The sequence below is a fragment of the Hibiscus syriacus genome, unplaced genomic scaffold, assembly GCF_006381635.1.
Source record: "Hibiscus syriacus cultivar Baekdansim isolate YM2019G1 unplaced genomic scaffold, ASM638163v2 tig00110556_pilon, whole genome shotgun sequence".
In the NCBI taxonomy this organism is placed as follows: Eukaryota; Viridiplantae; Streptophyta; class Magnoliopsida; order Malvales; family Malvaceae; genus Hibiscus; species Hibiscus syriacus.
The window spans coordinates 2673385-2693883 of record NW_024062779.1 but is presented as its reverse complement, the minus strand read 5'-3'; the positions used below and the strand labels follow the sequence as shown (position 1 = coordinate 2693883).

The following is a 20499-nucleotide window of genomic DNA, read 5'->3' as shown; positions in this document are numbered from 1 at the left end:
AACGTAAACAAACTTCTCACAGTACGATTCACGAACGGTTCACTGAACATTTGTTTCGTGTACATGCCTATATAAAACAAAAATACATAAACAGAACATATATGAATATACACTCCGCTCATTCATTACTAAGTTTTCTTTTTGAACATACATTCATTACTAAGTTCAGTTTACTGAAAAACGAAAAGAAAATATGCTCCTATGATGTTTTATGCTATACATTGTATTAAGTTTAAAAAAATTACTGTTTTCATAGCGTGTTACTGAACTATATTTACCCATTCAGTCTCATGGTTAGCCCTCATCTGTTAAGACTTGAGAGCAACCAGGAGTAGGCCCTGGATCCATCATTGTAACCATTTGCGGTGGAGTAATTCTTTTTCGAACAAGCATTTCCAGAGGGGCATGTTCTTTTCCGTCCACCTCTTGGCCTTGACCGAAACTGCTCATCGGACTCTATGATGTCCCCCTGAGCAGAAAACGGTTGTCAAAACCATTAATATATGTCTAACATGAAGAATACCAGCACAAAACAACTTGTAACAGCATTTAGTTATTGACAAGTAAATAGCTTACTGGAACATAAACATGTTGGGCTGATTTCTCATGGTTATCTCTAACATGCTTGAACGCAAATCTCATACCACAACCAGAGAAGCTACATGCAAAAGGCTCGAGTTTTTCATGCACAGCCTTGAAATGCTGACGCATATTTGATTTCTGTAATAGAGTATTTCCGTAAAGGGGGAAAAGGTTTACCATCAGAAAACATTTTAGTAACCAAAACTTTCTTAGACCAAAATAATCACATTCAAGTTCTGCTTAAATGTGTAAAAAGCATATTTTGAGGTTCACAGCATCTTACAGTTGAAAATGTATGGAGGCAACCCTCAAAATCACACTTAAATCTTTCTGATGCAACATCTGATTCATGTGATCGAAGATGCCGCTTGATGTTCTTCTTAAGCTGCTTTGCCCCACATATTTCACAATTAGTATATTGGTGGCTGTAGAAATCAGAGTAATTCTCTGTAATTTCTTATTCTTTTCAATATGACAGATTACATATTTATATACAAAATATCTCTCTAAAGTAGGAAACTCTAAAAAAGGAAAAATAATAATCCTAGGATATAATCCCTTAAAATAAGGGATTATAGAAATCTATTTACAAAATCATATCTCTATAGGAATGGTAACAAATCATCTCTATAATTCACACACTCCCCCTCAAGCTGGAGAATATACATTGTATAATCCGAGCTTGAATAGGAATTTATTGAAAACAGGCTTTGGCAAAGCCTTAGTAAGAATGTCTGCAACTTGTTCTTCTGAAAGAATGTATGAAAGTGTGGCTGTCTTTTTGTTAACTTGATCAGCAATAAAATGCCTATCAATCTCAACATGTTTTGTCCGATCATGTTGAACTAGGTTCTTGGCAATTTGAATAACAGATTGATTATCACATAAAACTTCAAAGTGATCCTCTTGATTAGTGACGAGTTCTTTCAGTAGTTTAAGTAGCCAAATTCCTTCGCATATTCCCAATGCTAGTGCTCTAAATTCAGCTTCAGCACTACTTGAAACGACAGATTGTTTCTTACTTCTCCAAGTTGTAAGGTTTCCCCAAACAAAGGTGCAGTAGCCACTAGTGGATCTCCTTTCAGTAAGGTCTCCGGCCCAACTAGAATCTGTAAATATCTTAACAGTTTTGTCTTGTGTCTTCTTAAACATTAAACCGTGTCCTAGAGTTTTCTTCAAGTACTTGAGAATTCTATTTGTTGCTGCCATATGCTCTTCAGTAGGATTAGTCATGTGTTGACTTATCACATTTATAGGAAATGCTATATATGACCTTGTCAAGGATAAATAAATTAGTTTCCCAACTAATCTTTGAAATTTCTCTTTGTCTACCAAGGACCCATCTTCTTTGTTAAATTTCAAACTTGCCTCCATTGGTGTATCAATCGGCTTACAACCAAGAAAACCAGTTTCTTTGAGTAAATCAAATACATATTTTCTTTGGTTGATCACAAGTCCTTTTGACCTTGCCACCTCCATTCCTAGGAAATACCTTAGCTTTCCCAAGTCCTTGGTTTCGAATTCCTTATTTAACAACTTCAAATTGCAAATCTCTTCTTCATCATCTCCGATAAGAATTATGTCGTCCACGTACACAATAAGGATAGCTTTCTTATTTGTAGAAGTTACCTTGATGAAAAGAGTGTGATCGGCGAGAGATTGCTTGTAACCGTTTTTAGGATGACTTTAGTGAACCTCTCGAACCAAGCTTGGGTGATTGTTTTAACCCGTATAGAGACTTGTTGAGCTTGCACACCTTGTTACTTCCTTCAACAGACTTTAAGCCAGGTGGCAACTTCATATAGACTTCTTCTTTTAGCTTGCCATTAAGAAAAACGTTTTTTACATCAAGTTGGTATAATTTCCAATCGTAATTTACAGCCAAACTTAGGAGTACTCGAACAGTATTCAGCTTCGCCACAGGTGCAAAAGTTTCTGTGAAATCTATTACATATGTTTGTGTAAAGCCTTTGGCCACTAGTCTCGCTTTGTATCGTTGGATGCTACCATTTGAGTTATACTTTACAGTAAAGATCCATTTACAGCCAACAACCTTTTTTCCTTGAGGAAGGTCTGTAATAGTCCAAGTAGCATTTTTCTCCAGTGCACAAATTTCCTCTTCAACAACCCTTATTCATTTTGAATCCTTTAGAGCTTCAGCTATGCTTGTGGGAACCTGTTCTTTATCCAAGTTTGTTGTAAATGCTTGAAAAGACGCATCAATGAATTATAACCAACAAATTTTTCAATAGGATGCTTGGTGCACTGTCTAACCCCTTTTCTAATAGCAATAGGGAAGTCATCTAGAGAAAGGAAGTGGACTTACTGATTTCTTCTTCTATTTCGGCAGCTGGACCCAAATCCAATTCTCGGCAAGCATCAGATTGCAAAACAGCCTCAGGAATATGTTTTCTTTTCCTTGTATAGAAACGAAGTTGTTTGATTGGTGTTGTTTGTGGAATATTTTGAATGGGAGTAGGTGTATTTTCAGGAAGAGTATTTAAAGTGGGTATGGGTGAAGTTGTGATAGGTACTACCGGTGGATCAATGGGAGTAATTACATATGACAAATCTGTAGGTAAGGACAAAATTGGTGGCAATTCTGAAGGTTGAGAATAAAGAGTAGGAGGATATCTGATGTGGCTGAAAATCCTTCCATGTCTCCCTCTGAATTTCAGCCCGAGTGAAATAGGGATCTGCTCATAAAATGTTATATCAATAGAGGTAAAAAATCGTTTTGAAGAAGGATGATAGCATTTATAACCCTTCTTAAGTGAAGAATACCCAACCAGTACACACTTTAATGATTTAGGATCTAACTTGGACTTATTAGGAGCAATGTTTTGGATAAAAACAGTACAACCAAATATTTTAAGTGGAAGAATGGAAGAGATAGATTTAAAATGGAGAAAGTATTGCAAAAATATAGATTGATGTGTTTGAAATTATAAAACCTACTACATATAATAAGGCTTCCCCCACATATTTTAGAACATTAGTGGTAAATAGAAGAGAACGGTAACTTCAAGGAGGTGTATTTTTTCTTTCGGCAATACCGTTTTGTTGTGGGATGTCAACACAAGAACTAATCTGAACTATACCCTTTTCCCTGAAAAACGCACCCAAAGACTTAGCAAAAAATTTACTGCCATTATCAGATTTAAAGAGTTGAATTTTAGACCCAAATTGAGTGAGAACCATGTTATAAAATTGGATAAAAACACCTGCAGTTTCAAATTTATCTTTTAGCAAATAAGTCCAAGTTATCATACTGTGATCATCAATGAAAGTGATAAACCATTTACAATTATCAACATTCTTCACTTGAGAATAATCCCAAATATCATTGTAGATCAAAGCAAAAGGGTAAGAAGGCTTATATGTAGAAGGAGAATAAGTTGATTTAGTATGTTTGGCAAGAGAACAAACTTTGCAAGAAAAAAAATTTGGCCTTTTATGAATGAATAGAATAGGAAAAACTTTTGTAAGATAGTGAAAACTAGGATGACCTAAACGATAATACCATAACATAACATTATCAACTTTTTTTAAAGCGGTGAAAGATTTCGAGATTTTGATTTTAGTAGAGGCAGGAAGAATGTAGAGACCATTCTGCAAGCTGGCCTTACCAATCATCTTCTTTGAGTTCAGTGCCTGCAAAGTACAATCAATATCATTAAAATTTGCAGAGCAGTGCAAGTCGGTGGAAAGTTTACTAACGGAAACGAGATTGCAAGCCAAATTTGGTACGAAGAGGACATTTTTAAGTACAATCTGGTCATTGAGAATAACAGTGTCACGTCTTTATTTTGCACAAAGAATCATCAGTCGTTTTGACATCTTTACCAAAGTTTGAAAAAATATTGCAAAACAAATCCTTATTACCAGTCATATGATCCGTAGCACCAGAATCGAGGCTCTAATTAGGGGATGACTGGGAAGAGAAAAAAACTGTAGCATAAGGTTTACCTTCTGGTTCTTTCATGACCAGATTACCTTCTGATTAAGCAGCAGAACCAGAAAAATTTTCTGGATTTGAAGTGATCTCCGGAGCTTGGTTTTAAAATGCGAGATGCGCTCTGATGCGTTTAGTGTCCCGAGAGCCGATGCGTGATGCGCTTGCATCACGAACCCGATACGCTAATTTTCACAAAAAAAATACTTTTGAACTAATTTTATATCTTGTAAATACTTATATATAAAAAATACATCAATTAATACCAAAAGTAGTTTAATAATACTTTATAAATGTTAAATAACATAATAGACAAGTACGCGTAGGAAAATCAAACAACCAAAAGACAAATCAACAATAGCTCCCACTTCCCTTCCCCCCACAGAGTTCTCTAACCTTTCTCTAGTCACAAACTAAATGTCTCCAAGATCCCCATCATCAAACCCGAGCACGTCTCCATCTCCCTCATCATCATCAGTCACTCCAATGTCTTCCTCCATCTCATCTTCATCAACAAGAGCGGGTCTTTTTTCTTTATCATTTCTTGATGGGCCGACTCCATCATAGAACCACCGTGCTATATATTTACAAACTTTTCCCTCAACTCTTTTTGAACCGTGACATTGATAGTTTGTTGCTTCCCTTCTTTTCCTCCTTTGACAACATCTTCGGGATTAGGAGCGAAGAACTTATCTATAGGACCTTTTTGTCTTGGCTTTTTTCTTTGAGACATTTTGCTACTACCCCTTGCACTTCAACATAATCATCATCTTCATCAAGATCATAGTCACTATAGTCGAATCTTCTTGAGTAAGTTAAGTTCATCTTTTTTTCTATGGTTTCCATTTCTTTTTCTTTTTTTTGCATGAAAGACCTCACCTCTTCCTTTACATGCTCTGGACAGTTTGGGCAACTAGTAACATCCCGCAAACCACCAATGAAATGCCATTTCATTCGATACACACCATCCTTCACTACTTTAGGACAAAAATGGCAACGAAAATTGTTTCTATTACTAGGCTCTTGCATAGAATATTTCCTAGCTGGATCAGTTGATTTGTTGGTTGTGTTTGTATTTGAACCCGTTGAGGTAGCACTAGGAGTTGGTTCCATACTAAAAATCACAAAAAATAACTTGTTTTAGTACATATAAAAGCTTAAACAAGTAGCAAGTAGCAAAACAATCACACACCCCAGCAACAAAAAGAAACAGTTCTTCGCTAAACCTTCAGTAAAATCAATTTAAAGCTATTGCGGCATTAAAGCTTCTTGATTTAGTTTTTTCAGTAAAATCATAGGACGTAAAAACAGTTCATTCATTTAAGCAACAAAAAAACAACTTGTTTATGTTTCTAAAAGCTAAAAGCTTTTGCAACTAAAAGCTATTGCAACTAAAAGCTATTGCAACAAAAAGAACTTATCTATAGGACGTAAAAACAGTTCATTCATTTAAGCAACAAAAAACAACTTGTTTATGTTTCTAAAAGCTAAAAGCTTTTGCAACTAAAAGCTATTGCAACAAAAAGAACTTATCTATAGGACATAAAAACAGTTCATTCATTTAAGCAACAAAAAACAACTTGTTTTAGTACACATAAGAACTTAGGGATGAAAAAAATAACAGCAGCCTCTTGTCAAGTCTATTGCGAGTGGCAGGGATGAAAAGAAACAGTAAAATCGAGGATAAATGTAAAAAAAAAATTGAGATTTACCTTAAAGTTTCTTCAATGGCAGCACTCAGCAGACAGATCTTCAATAGTAGGGGGGAAAGCTCGATGGAGGAAAGCAGCAACCAGGTGACATTTTATTAGAGATTTAGGTCAATTGAATATGGGCTTTTTAAGCCCATTCCAACAATTAAGTTAGAAACATAAACTAGTCCAACTAAAAGCCTAAAAAAAATCTTATTAAACGCATCGGCCCGCATCAGACCGCATCAGTCGCATCGGATCGCATCAGACCGCATTATGTACCCCCTACCGCATCAGGCTGCCCGATGCGCTTTGACCATCACAACGGTCGCATCGCGCATCAGGCGCTGATGCGCGCTTTTTTAAACCAAGCTCCGGAGTAGGAGAAGAAGTTGTGGACATCATCTAGGTTGGAAAGAAACCGTAACCTAAGCTGATACCATGTAGAAATCAGAGTAATTCTCTGTAATTTTTTATTCTTTTCAATATGACAGATTACATATTTATATACAAAATCTCTCTCTAAAGTAGGAAACTCTAAGAAAGAAAAAATAATAATCCTAGGATATGATCCCTTAAAATAAGAGATTGTAGAAATCTATTTACAAAATCATATCTCTATAGGAATGGTAACAAATCATATCTCTATAGGAATGGTAACAAATCATCTCTATAATTCCTACAGTGGCATGATCGTACATGATCCTTGAGGCATTGCTCATTAGTAAAATATTTCATGCAACTTGGTTCAGAACAGAAGGCTTCCACCGAATCCAGCTTAACTGTTAGTAGTTACAACTTACAACATTAATGATTAATAATGCATGTAAATCACAACCTCCTAACTAAGACGGCTTGCTTTCTTTTCTTTTCACTTTTTCTTTAAAAAGAATAATTAAATTAAGGCAAAATCTTATGATCTCGCTCAACTCATGACACTCCACAAATCAGAAGCTTTAATATAATTTTGGGAAATGAAGAACAAACACAACTTACCATGAGAATCCTCATGTTTTCTCAGCTTTGATGCAAATTTGAACACCTTTCCACATCCTACTTCCTGACAGGCATACTACTTTTGACTTCCAGGATTAGGGGAAGGTGAATCTTCAGCATGAAATTCTTTTACATGCCTTGTCATGTTGCCTTGAAATACAAATTCTTTGTTGCAGTTCTCAATTGGACAACTGAAAAATTTTGCTTGGTGCTGAAGAAGGTGACAATTCAAGTGGTCTTTTCTCCTATAGCTGGCATGGCAATCATCAACTGAACAAACAAATGGCCTCTGCGACAAAAGGAAAAGAAGTATGAGAACCTACTAGAATAAGTAGCAACCAACAATAATCGAAACATTCAAACCTAGAAATACCACACAGCGTGACTGAGGCTCACTTGATGAAGCTTCTCAGGAGGTCTCCCAACCTGATGCTGGTTCATTCAAGTCATAACTATGTAGCCTCTTGCATGTTGGAGTTCTTTTTGTGGGATCCAATGCTTCACGCTATAACACCAATTGATATTTTCATAAATAGAATGGCTCCTGCAAAAGTATCAATCTTTAATATAAAGGAACGCCCAAGTAAAACAAACTAGTCATAAATCATAAACGGTATTAAAGTGAAAGGCAAAATAAAATAACAGATTATCCACAGCTCTCTTGGTTGTTTCCTTTGGCGCTTCTTTGATCATCTAACACTAGTATCTTCAAAATTTAAGCCGCATATACCAAAGGCCAAAATCATGTTTTAAACTGTTTTTTGTTGCCCAGGTTTGGTCAGTTAGATCACCGAACATTATTAAAAACCTGAATAAAACTAATTAATAGTAAAAAAGTACCTCAAGAGAATGGCTTTGCAAGTGTTGCTTTAAATGAGCAGGCTTCCTGAAAGTAGCACAGCATTGTTTACATTCATTCAATGAGGAAATTTCTCCTCTTCCTTTCCTCCATTATTTATCTTCTCCTGAATCAAACTCGATGTTGAAATGAATGTATAGCATAAATCCATTTTTAAAAGGAGTAAGAAGAATCCACAGGCCGGTTGCAAAAGAAAATTTGAATTGATAATGCGGAATCAAAGTAGGTACCGGGTGGTGGGTGAAGATGTGGGTGAAGATGTGGGAGATGATGAGAGACTTCTTAGATCTGCAAATTCCACAATGATCGCAGAAATAACACCTTATGTCTTTGAAGATTGGTCCTGATTCTCTTTCTCCTTTTTCTTCATCCATCAGATTACACTCTTGTTTTTATCAGAAGAAATGTTTTCGCTGGAAGTGATCATTGAGAATTACAGAGGGATCAGCAATTAGACATTCCAATCTCAAACATACACCAAAGCAAATTTGAGACACTTTAATGAAAAATAGGAAAACCGAGTGCTATTGCTAGGTTGGAGGGAGGGCTTCACTTCCAATCAAGCCAGACCCAAGACGAAGCAAAGCTTAAGATTGAGCTTGAGCTCAACTCCAAACTTTAAGCTTTAAGCTCAGTGAGCTCAAACAAGTTCCATTTTTCTCATCTAAACTTCACTCAAGAAATATATCAAGCTACTTTAGCTTGGTCAATTGGACTTCTGATCTAGTAAACAGCAAGTTCAATCAATAAGCTCAAACTTGAACTGAATTTTGCTTTCATATACTAATAGTTTTATTAGATCAGATTTAATAAATAATGGTGTGTATCAAGGATTTCTCAGAATAAAAATTAAATACAATCAAATCCACAACTTAAAAAAATAATAAGTTTATTTGTTAGAAAAAAAAATAAATACAACAATAGTGAGTACCATATAACTCAAAATATAGACCAAATTAATGTTATACTCCAATTTAACGTCATTTAAAAAAACAATTATTTTTAGCTCATACAACAACACAATAGAATGCTTGCCATGGATATCTTAATCTGATTAAGTATGTGATTCAAAATCAACATAACAACAAATTCAACCTAATCCTGCAGATGCATGAACATAAATAATTTTGCAGTCGAGCGTGTACAAATAATCAATACCTTTAAGAAGACTGACCAATTAATCTAAAATCCGCCTCTTAGAGATCTGAAAACTCATATGTCAAAATCTAGGGGAAATTTCACTCTCCAGCCTTTCGGAGGTGGAGCTGCGCGTTCATGACGAGCAAGTGAAAAGAGGCAGAAAATGAAGGAATTCTAAAGTTGAAACCCTAACGTATGACTCTACGACGTCGTTTTTGACTTCATAAAATAAGGGTAAAGTGCACTGTAAGTCAACTATATTAAAACAACCACTAAATTTATTGAATTTTTGTAGTTTATTATGATTTCGTGATGAACATTTTATAATAATTTTAAAAGATTAATAATCGTTTTATACTTTTTTATTTTTTTGTACCAAATAAAAAATATCATTAATTTAATGATTATAATATTTGTTTTAATATAATTTAATAACATACGGTGTACTTTACCTAATAAATCATAATAATGGACCCTAAATAATACAACTTTTTTAATACTTCATTTATCTCATTAAAACTAATCTTATCAACTTTTGGTGATCAAATTTTGTAACTTTAATCATGAATATTTAACATATTTCGATTTTTGACTTAGGTAGTGGCACGACAACGAGTACATGTTGGACAAAGATAATTTCTACAACGTTGTCTTCTTATCTTTTGAGACGATATCCGATCATATTGCTTTACCTATTTGTGATCGGACAAGGATTTATATTTCAAAATCTAAACAAACCTTCTATCAACCTACATGTATGTTTAGTTCATTTTCATAGTAAGTTGCATTGATACAAAGAGAGAGACACCCAAAGGCCAACTGACCGAACCTCACTCGTTCCCTTCATCCTAATCTAAATGTGATTAATAAATGATATTTAGAAGACTTTGTCTTCTGTTGTTCCATCATTGTTATTTTATATTGTCTCAATTTAGTAGTATTGTATTGGTAATTAATATTTTTATTATAAATGATTAATTTAGTGATTAATGGTGAAGTTTATTAAAAAAATGTATCCAATCCATGGCCCATTGGGCATGTCGAGATGGAGGTGAGGATGGCGATGGGGATGAAATTTCTGAACTGGAAACAGCTAGACTCAGCGAAGAACCGGCCAAAGCAGCAGCCAACCAATGCCATAAACATAAAGCAAACAAAAATAAAAGGAAAAAAAAAGAATAAAATACGTATTTGGTTATTAAATTATTTTAAAATAAATTATATTTTGATTTTATGTTATTAGAAAACAAATAAAATTATTAGTGTAATAATAATTTTTCAATGATTATATAATATTATCTTATAATGTCACGTTAAAATTATTATTAAATTTTTAGTTGTGAGTGATCAAAATATAATTTTAATTACCCTTTCTTTATCCACTCTCTCCCTCTTTTGTTTTCATTTTTTTTTCTTTGAGTTTGTATCGTTTTTTATAGATCAGATCAACTTTTTTTTTGATTCTCTTTAGCCGATAGTGGTACTGACTTTAATTCTGGTTGTCGATCATCGATTCTCTTTTTTCTTTATTTTTTTTGTTTTTTAATAAGAATATTTTTGCTTGTACTGCACATATATATCTGTCTTTGTGACATTTTTTGATTTTTTTCTCGGTCGTTTGTCCGTTCTTTTATTTATATTTTCTCATGGTTGGATTTGACGACACCACGATTGATTAAGATAACGTTTATTCGTAATCTTGTTGATCTTTCATGTTATGGACCTTTGGATTGAATTTGGATGCGTGATTTTATGATTGTGGATAGTTTCTCACAATGCTTCTCTCTGATCTGCAATTCTCGGTGTAGTCTTTCAATAGCTTAATTTTGTTTTGTGATTTGTTTGTCGATACAATTAGATTTATTTGTATTTATTTTAGTTTCTTGGTTGAATTTTTAACATTTTCATGTATGATCCTTATATGATCTTAAGTATATAGGTTCAATATTGTGTATTTAGTTTATAATGATAATTGTAAATTCTTATTGTAATTTCAAATATTTTTACTTTTCTAGTAATACTAGTAGCTTTTATTCAAAAATTATATATAACTTTAATTATAATTTTATTAAAAAAATAACAATTGATGAGCATAGTTTTAATTATGTGACTTAAATATTACTATTACCAGAGAAATAATAGCCAAACTTCAGCAAACCTTAACATTATATCAATTTTTCTTTGTTTTTTTTTTAAATACCGAGATTGCAAATTCTCTTTGAACCAGGAAAAAAAACCGCACCACACACACCCATTAAAGAAAACACCAGAAAGAAAGTATGTTTGTTGGAACAATTTATTGCCCAAAGGCGCTACGTTTGGTATCCTTAAAGAATCTGTTGCTTAGAAGCTGAAGTTTAGCAATTCAAGTACAAAGTACAGATAAATAATAAAGCAATGTCTTTCAAACCGCTAGGAATTGGTTTCCATTGAGACAGAGAAAAGAGAAGGTGTTGGGCTTTTAGTTTGGATTTGTCATGGCGTTTTTCTCTATGATTTGTTGCAGGAAGGGCGTCGATCGGTGAGTTTATCGTTGGTTTGCTATGAATTACCACTGTTTTCTTTGTTTTACAAAGCTTCTTTCGTTAGGAAAAGTTTTATAGGGATTTCCTTTAGTGGATTATGGTTTTGAACTTTTGAGGAATGGCAAAGATTTAAGAAGTTTGGGTTTTATTTAGTTTCTGAAACTATCATCGGGGTGGTGATTAAAATTTTATTTCCTTTTGTTTGCCTCCCCTACTGTCATGTTAGGTTTCCAAGAAAGGAAGAAAGGGGTAATTAGAAGTTGCGAACTTTCTTTCCTTTTGGAACTTGATTTGAGTAAAGGAACTGAATTAAGCTTGGCAATTGGCATAGCTACTTCATATTCTGGAGTCAGATTCACAGGGATCGTACTGATTTTCACCTTGTAAGCAAATCGTCAATTGGATTCTAACGTCTAAAGTTGTATGCTTCTACAGGCAGTAGCCGACATGGAGGATTTTTTCGTTGGAAGAATTGCATTCAGCTACCAATAACTTTAATTATGATAACAAACTTGGAGAAGGGGGTTTTTTCAGTGTCAATTGGGGTCAGCTATGTATGAATTATTTTGAATTTGTGGTTAATACATACTTATATCCATTTATGGTTCACTTTCCTTGGCATGATTGATCTTCTTGTGGAATATGGGTTAACAGGTCCGGTTGTTGATTTGCTAAAACCTTAGGTTACTTTAATTCGAATCTAGTTTACTATTTGGGAAAATTGTTCTACTTTCCAAGCATATTCCTGGACCGAGCTACTGTTAGTGTTCCTGGCCAGTATCTAACATGTAACAGGGGGTAAAGGTGCCACTTTGTTGATTTAATGATGCTGAAATTTCTTATGATGGGATTGGTATAAGGTCAGATGTGCTAAAATTTCCAACATAAAACTGTTCAGCAATAGGTGAAAGGGCTGGCTTAAAAAAGTCACAACAAATCCGAATAAAATGATGTGAAATCACGTTGCTTAATAGTACCTATCTTTCTACAAACGGTGGGTGTAGTCTCCATTTCAATGGCATTTGTAATTAGCCACTCGGATGATACTTCTGGAGTTCCATGTTTACTTCGGTTGCAATCAAAAGAACCTTCTGGACATTTTTCTATTGCTTTTTTTTCTTTCAACCTTGTTATCGTTTTGAAAGTTATACACTTGCAGATAGCAGTTAAGAGGTTGAAGGTGTGGAGCAATAAAGCAGAAGTGCAATTTGCAGTTGAGGTTGAGATATTGGCAAGAGTTAGGCACAAAAATCTACTGAGCTTGCGAGGGTATTGTGCCGAAGGGCAAGAACGCCTGATTGTATACAACTACATGCCTAACCGGAGTTTGCTTTCACATCTTCATGGACACCATTCGGCAGAATGTCTTCTTGATTGGACCAGAAGGATGAATATTGCAATTGGCTCTGCTGAAGGAATTGCACAAGTGTTCGACCTGAATTTCTTTTCTATTCTAATTTGTTCCAACAAAAATGCTAAGCTCAATGTCTTTCACCTGATCACTTCAGCTATCTTCACCATCACTCAACCCCGCACGTAATTCATCAAGACATCAAAGCTAGTAATGTGTTGTTAAATTCAGATTTCCAGCCTCAGGTTGTAGATTTTGGATTTGCGAAGTTCATCCCAGACAGTGCAACACATGTGACTACTCGAGTCAAGGGTACTGTTGGCTACCTTGCCCCTGAATACGCTATGTTAAGAAAAGCTTCAGAGAGTTGTGATGTATACAGTTTCGGAGTTCTTTTGCTTGAGCTTGTCAGCGGTAAGAGACCACTAGAGAAGGTGAATGCAACTTTGAAACCCGATCGCAGAATGGGCTCTCCCACTAGTTTCTGAGGGAAGTGAAGTGAAGTGGTGGATCCAAACCTGAATGGTTAGTATGTGGAAGAGGAGTTGAAAAGGGTTGTCCTTGTTGCACTTGTTTGTGCTGATAATCGGCCTGAGAAAATACCTACCATGCTTGAAGTTGTTGAGCTGCTCAAAGGAGAGTCCCAACAGAAATTAAGTGAACTAGAAAATAATGAAGTGTTCAAGTACCCACAGTTTTCTGTTTGTAATGATGAGTCCTTGGGCATCGAAGAGAGCTCAGAAATAATCAAGGAAGACGAGCATGAACCGGTGACAGAGGAAGAGACCAGACATAGAAGTCCTCAAGATTGCTAACGCCATGGACAAATTTGAAGAATTAGATGTCAAGATTTTGTATCTGTGATATATATATATATATATATATATATATGTTTGTTGCTTTCTTATTTTCTACTCATAAAAGGTGTAAATGGCAGTCCATTATTAGGATCACCAATACCAGCATGATAGACCATGTTTTTACGAGTGCTATGGGATAAATGTCTGGGGGCTAACTTTTCTGTTCTTGTATTCCTGTTTTCATATAAACCAAACATTTGGTTTATAGCTTGTTTGTTTTGTTACTGATTTCAGACAACCCGCTACTTGTTAGATGTGAAAACCAACCATTAACACAATTCAAATTCTTGATCTCTTTCTCTATAAACTGCTGAATAAATAAATTTAACGCCAACATAAATTTTAGGGGCCGAAATCAAAAGGGCTTTTCTCTCATATATTTTCAACTCTCGTTGAGCTTTGTTACAACTTACAATTGGTATGTTAGTACAATCAAGTATCCAAACAGAAAGTTCAGGCGTCTACTAATATTTTGGGCACAATACTTAAAAAAATGTTCCAAGTGTTCCTTGGGTAGACATGAACCATATTTAGGTGAATAATGAGGCAATTAGCTTATAATGTTAGATTAGTGATGCATAAACTACAACATTGAGATATTCCACTAAGATGTAACATCTGTTGGGGACTGATATAAAATGTTTTAAAATTTATGGACCAATTAAAATAGGGGTCATAGTTGAGAGAATCAAGTGCAATTATCTCTGAAAATATATATTTAACAAGCTACTCACGTATCAAGCACGCGCTCGTCTTTGTTCCCATAAAACGCGAGTGAACGCCAGACTCCTAAGTGCAGGGTTGAGTTATAAAAATTTCCAAATTTACAACCACTAATAAAAATCTGCCGTTTAACGGTCATTTCTCAAAAACGAATTTTCAGCAAACAAAAAATAAATATCAAAAACGAACTCTCCGCCTTCCTATTCCGCTTCCATTTCCGTCTACTCTGAGATTCATATAAAGGAAAAATAAAATCGTAAGGTGTAAAATTGTAGAGTTTGGATTTCATATGGAAATCTATGAGGGGAATCCTGTCAGTAGTCGCAGCTATAACATGCGGGTTTTGAATGTGCTGGAGAGGGGGCGTTTAAGTTCCCTGAAATTTAGCAGAATCAGAAACGGTGACGCCAACGGCGGCTACGAAGACGATGCTTTCGTTGAACGGCAGTTGTTGTATCGAAAGCTTCCTGATCAGAATCTTCTCAATCTCTCCATTCTAAAGCTCGACGGTTCCCTTTTTGGTAAAACTCTGTCGATTCTCATATCTCATTCAACCTTTCTTTTTCTTCTTTGTTTCTGTTAAGTCATGCTTAGTTCTTATTAGTATTTGTTACCATTTTTAAAAATAATGAAACAAAGGAGAAAATAAAACTTAAAATGGAGATGAAAGGATAACATGATCCACCTTTATTGATGAATATTGCTTTGTATTTATTTCCATTTTTCTTTTTCTTCTTTTTGCATCTAAAAAGTTAATAAAAACAAAAGGAGAGGAAATATAACTTTTTTATATCTTTTTAAAGTAAAAGGAGTAATCAATCCAAGGATAATCTTGTATTAGAACAATATAAAAAATTAGAAAAGTGCTTTTAAGTTTTAAAAAGCCAAAAAATACTAAATCTGACTTAGTTTATGAAATAAAAATTGAATGACCTCATTATAGTTCTCATGTTTATTACTCTTGAATGAGGCTTTGGGATTTTGCAGATGTAAATGTAGAAAGGAATGCTACAGTTGCAGAGCTTAAGGTAGCAATAGAGGAACTTTTTGCAGAATTGCCAGGGGAAACTCAATGCTGTATTTCATGGTATTAACTCATTAAAACTAGTTCATGGACTTTTACATTATGACTTACGAGTGATTGCTATTCTTTTGATTGATTAAACGTAATCTCCTTATGTTGGTTTTGGTTATTTTGAGTTTGGATATTAAATTTGGTTTATAAATTTTATAATGTAGATGAAGTTGATTGTTGTTTTCTCAGGTCACATGTTTGGGGGCACTTTTGCTTGGTTTATGAAGGTCAGAAGCTGGTTGACAATAAGGCTTGCGTTAGAAATTATGGGATCAAAGATGGTGATCAGGTTTTGCTTTTCATACTTGATAGTGGCAGTAGTATTTACAATTTGGTAATCTTGGTCAAGGAATTGAAATAGCTGCTTTTTATCATTTCTTTGTTCCTTTTATGAGTGCTAGCTGCAATTATCTGATGCGTGTTTTCTGGTGCAAACAGCTTGAATTTGTCAAACACGTGTCCGTCAACCAAGCACCTATTAGAAGACGTATAAAACAGCACACTCTTCCCTGCAAATGGTACTCAAATCCGATAAAACCCTTGTTTATTCTATGATCTTCAGTGGTATTAGATGTTGATGATGTTGAGGCATGCCATGTTTTATCTTCTTTTTCAATTAATCAATGTTTCATGGTGCTCTGCGCATAGCTTGTCACAAAGATCTAGTTATGAAGTGAGACAACAGAACCTCGTGAATAATCATAACTACAACAAGGTCGAACATCGAGATTATTACGAAGAAGAAGAGGAGGCAACATCTCTGCCAGAGTTCAAGTTTGCTCACTTCTTGAGACGATGGCTCTCCCACACAACCTTGTGGTGTTCTTCGCGGATGAGGTTGGATGGTCGGAGTCATCCACCGAGGTTCAATATACACCGTTGAGGACCAAAAATAATCGATGGCTTTTGCACTGCACTGTGCCGTTGAGGTCGGAGTCAGTTGCTTGCTTAGCAGGACTGGTTAATGTAATCGTTTAGTTACCAGGATGCATATGGAACCTTTTTTCCAAAGGTAACATGACGAGCAGCCATTTTCTCTTTTATTTATTTCTCATTGCTGAGCTAATATTTCTGTTGCAGTTGAACTTGTTATTCAATATATCTAACATGAATCAATGTGTAAGAACCCATTGATGTGGACTAATGCAATTAAAAAAAAGGAAGCATGAATGAGGGTGTTCCTGACCGGGTCGTGCTGGATTCAGACCCGGTTTATGTTTGGTAATAATGGGTGAAGTATTAATTCAATCAGAGGAACTCTTTTCCAGCCAGAAATTGTAGTGTCTTTCCTTGGACCAAATATCTAACAACAAAGAAGACCAAAATATATTGCCTTATTTTTCTTTCAAGGAATTTTCTGTTTCCTCGTTATCATTCACCATTGAAGAAGCTGTAAAGAAAGAAGAAACAAAATGCAGGGACAATGTTAAATCTCTGATGTGAGATTCTTTTTACGTGTAACATTCCTTTTCTTCGTCTTCACCTTAATGGTATTGATACTAAAACCTAAAACATGTACTTTTTTTTAACTTCGAAATTTCATTTACAAATTATTCTAAACATTAACACATCAATTAACATCATTTTCATAAATTTGTAATTTAAATTGCCAACTAAATCATTATATTACGTCTATTTACAAAAAACACTAAACACTTGTATTTGACATTCAAATATCATATTTATAAATCCCATGAAATATTTTAAAGTTCGAAGTATACTAACTTTTGATAAAAACAAATTAAATCTCACTGATTAAACTTTCAAATACTTAAATCCTTCTTAAATCCCAAATTAACTCATACCTCTTTCAGTAAGAAATGGTGGGAATAGATCTTACCTTTCCAATTTTATTATTTTTACTTTGATTCACAAAATTGATTTCATTCTCATCAAAATGCTTTAAGTTTTATAAACATTTTCAAAATCATTATTTATAAGAATAAATTTCTTTAGTTTATGTAAGGCTTGACCCAAGTGGGTTTCAGATGGGCTTGGGTGAACCCAATAGGAGATAAAAAGGATGTCTTTAATCATGAAACAGAGGAAGGACTAAGTGAGTAATTACCTTATTTTTCAAAGCAAATCCTGAAATCCCATTAATTGGGATGATATCACGTCTGATTTTTGCCTCCTTTTTTTCAACTCGTCATTGTCTCTTCCTCTCCACTCTTCATCTTCCTTCTTCATCTCCAAGCCAAGCAAAGTTTGAAACTTTAGGGATTTCAAGCACCTTTTGAAACTTCCAAGGTAAGAACCATATTTTACTTCCTCCAAGCTTCAATTCAAGCCCCCATTTATAAGGTTTGGTTGTGTTAGCCATAATTGGGTTTTAGTGAGGTCTTTAGGACCTTAAGATTTAAGTCCCTTTTTGGGGAGATTTGAGTTGTAGAAATCGTTTATAGTATTTCCATAAGTTCTAAAATGAGTTAACAACTCATTTTCATTGCCTTGATTAGTGAAGGAGAATGAAGAAAGCTATAAGGCAAGAGACAAGGAGAAACTAGTCCTTAAGTGATTTAAGGATGTTTTTCAGTAGCTTAGCAGCAAGGTAACACGTTTTTAACTTGTCCATACCACATGTAGATCATTAGATGTGCATAAATGGTTGGTTAAGTTCATGAAGCATGGTAGAGTAAATCCATGGTGAATTTCACATTTGATGTTTGTAAGCATCAAATGTGACTCCTTTAGACCCCTAAGACCTCATATAAGACTATAATAATGTTTGTTACCCTTAGTAGGACAAATGAGTGAAGTTGGGATACATTTTCGTGCCCAAAACAACTAATGTCTGAACGTGAGTATTGGTTCATCAGTAAGTGTAAAAACAAGGAGATTTTGGGAAGGAAGTATCGAAACTCTACTCATGAGTACCGATATTGGTGGTCTACTTTCGATACTCGCAGGGTGGTATAAAAAACGGAGGCACTTTAAGGATTCAAAATGCATTTTTGGTATCGATATCGATATTTACCAAAAAAGTATCGATACTGAGGTATTTTTTCAAAACATCGAAACCAATTTTGATATTGGTACTTGGGGTAGTATCAATACCCACCTATAGGAGTATCGGTACTCCCATAAGAGTATCGATACTAAAGGTTTTTCTCAAACATTGAATCTATTTTCTGTATCAATACTCAGGGTGGATATCGATACCCAAGGGTTTGTATCGATACTACTGACACAACATCAATACCATCATCATGAACTGGACAATTTGCCCAATTGGTTTAAGTGTTTGGATTTGGGGGTTCTAATGTCATATAAGCTTTATGTGCACGATTACAAATGAAAACCACTAAAGTAACTGAATTCACACCTAGAAATCAAGCACGTTAGGATGACATAAGACTGACTATTGTGTGATGCTCGAGAAATGGTCATGACACCCGAATTACTCTAATATTATGACGATCGTCCTCTATGTTATAATATATGAATATTGTTATCAGAGTATGTATCCGATGCACATAAAATTTTGGATCGTACCCAATACTCGAGAGCCTACATGTGGGTTCGGGATGTGAGTTTTTGATGCACATAAAATTTCGGTTATTACCCTAAAGCTATCACGTTTAAAGATAGGTTGGTGTGTTTTTCGAGATGCACATGAAATTCCTCCGACCATATCACTAGACCTATCTCATGTTTGTTGATATACTTTTGCATATCCATGACTTTAAGCATCGACGTGTTCATGTAGTGATTGTGTATAGTATTGCATAGTTATTATCGCGACACTGAGCTTGTGAGCTCATCGTTCAGAATGTGTTTCCGTGCGCAGGTCAATAGAGGAACGAAAAGAGCCTATCGCGCAGATACATTCCAGACCAACCATTTCAGAGTATGTCTTGAGTCTGTTAGAGGGCATGTAATTATGTGGACTTTGTATTTATTCGAGTCATAACTCTGTTTTGATTTAAAACTCAGTGGTTGTATTTATACTTATTGAGAGACTCGTGTATTTTGTAAACTTGATTTATGGTCCTTTATTTATATTAAGGTGAATGATTTATCGATGTTTTGTAAATGTTTTGGAAGAAATTTTTGGGTTAGCCACTTCGGTGTCTGTGTAATGCTTTAACCGTACGATCTTCGGGTCGGATCGGATTAGGGTGTTACAATAGTATCCTACAATAAAAAAATTAAATCGTAGAATTGTCAAAGAAAGAATCACCCAACAAAGCAAGTCGACTTGGAAATGTTTGTGAGGAAAGCAACTATAAAATCAACATGTTTATTCGCTCATTTATTTCCTGCAACTTGATGGACCATAGTCCATACCATAAGCTGCTACTGTAATAACCACCAGTCAAACATGTCTTTCAAAAGGTTAAATCATGGCCGCATCCCTAAACTTTTGGCCTTATTAATTACAATCGCAAAAAGGAGTCCTCAACAAAATCTTAATTGATACACTTTGCTTTCATTTGCTTCTAAAATGCATATGCATATCACACAAAAAATAGAAAAAAATTCTTAAAGCAACAAACCTTTTATTTCAACACTCTTCAACATACTAGGAGACATAATGATAGGTTAAGATCCAGCTTAATCCCCAATCCTTGTTTTTTTTTTTTAAATCATAACAATCACATGTAGTTTTCATTTATTTTTTATATTACATTTATTTGAATATATATATATGTGAATGAATGAATGAGATTTTGCATGAATTAAGCGACCTCGGTGGTAGAGAAATTGTTATTATTCTTTGAGGTATTGGGTTCAAGTAT

General features: G+C 34.7%; 1 protein-coding gene and 2 pseudogenes across 1 annotated transcript; 2 read left to right on the top strand and 1 right to left on the bottom strand.

Moving 5' to 3' along the window:
- Positions 1-137: 137 nt before the first annotated feature.
- LOC120131337 lies at positions 138-8643 on the bottom strand (annotated as a pseudogene).
- Positions 8644-12763: 4120 nt separating this feature from the next.
- Positions 12764-14127, top strand: LOC120131842 (annotated as a pseudogene).
- Positions 14128-14954: 827 nt separating this feature from the next.
- LOC120131334 (U11/U12 small nuclear ribonucleoprotein 25 kDa protein-like) lies at positions 14955-16444 on the top strand. The gene is made up of 4 exons (XM_039148342.1): positions 14955-15203; positions 15670-15769; positions 15947-16046; positions 16196-16444. Exons 1-4 carry the CDS (start codon positions 14972-14974, stop codon positions 16310-16312), a joined length of 549 nt encoding a protein of 182 aa, XP_039004273.1. The 5' UTR covers positions 14955-14971; the 3' UTR covers positions 16313-16444.
- Positions 16445-20499: the final 4055 nt, after the last annotated feature.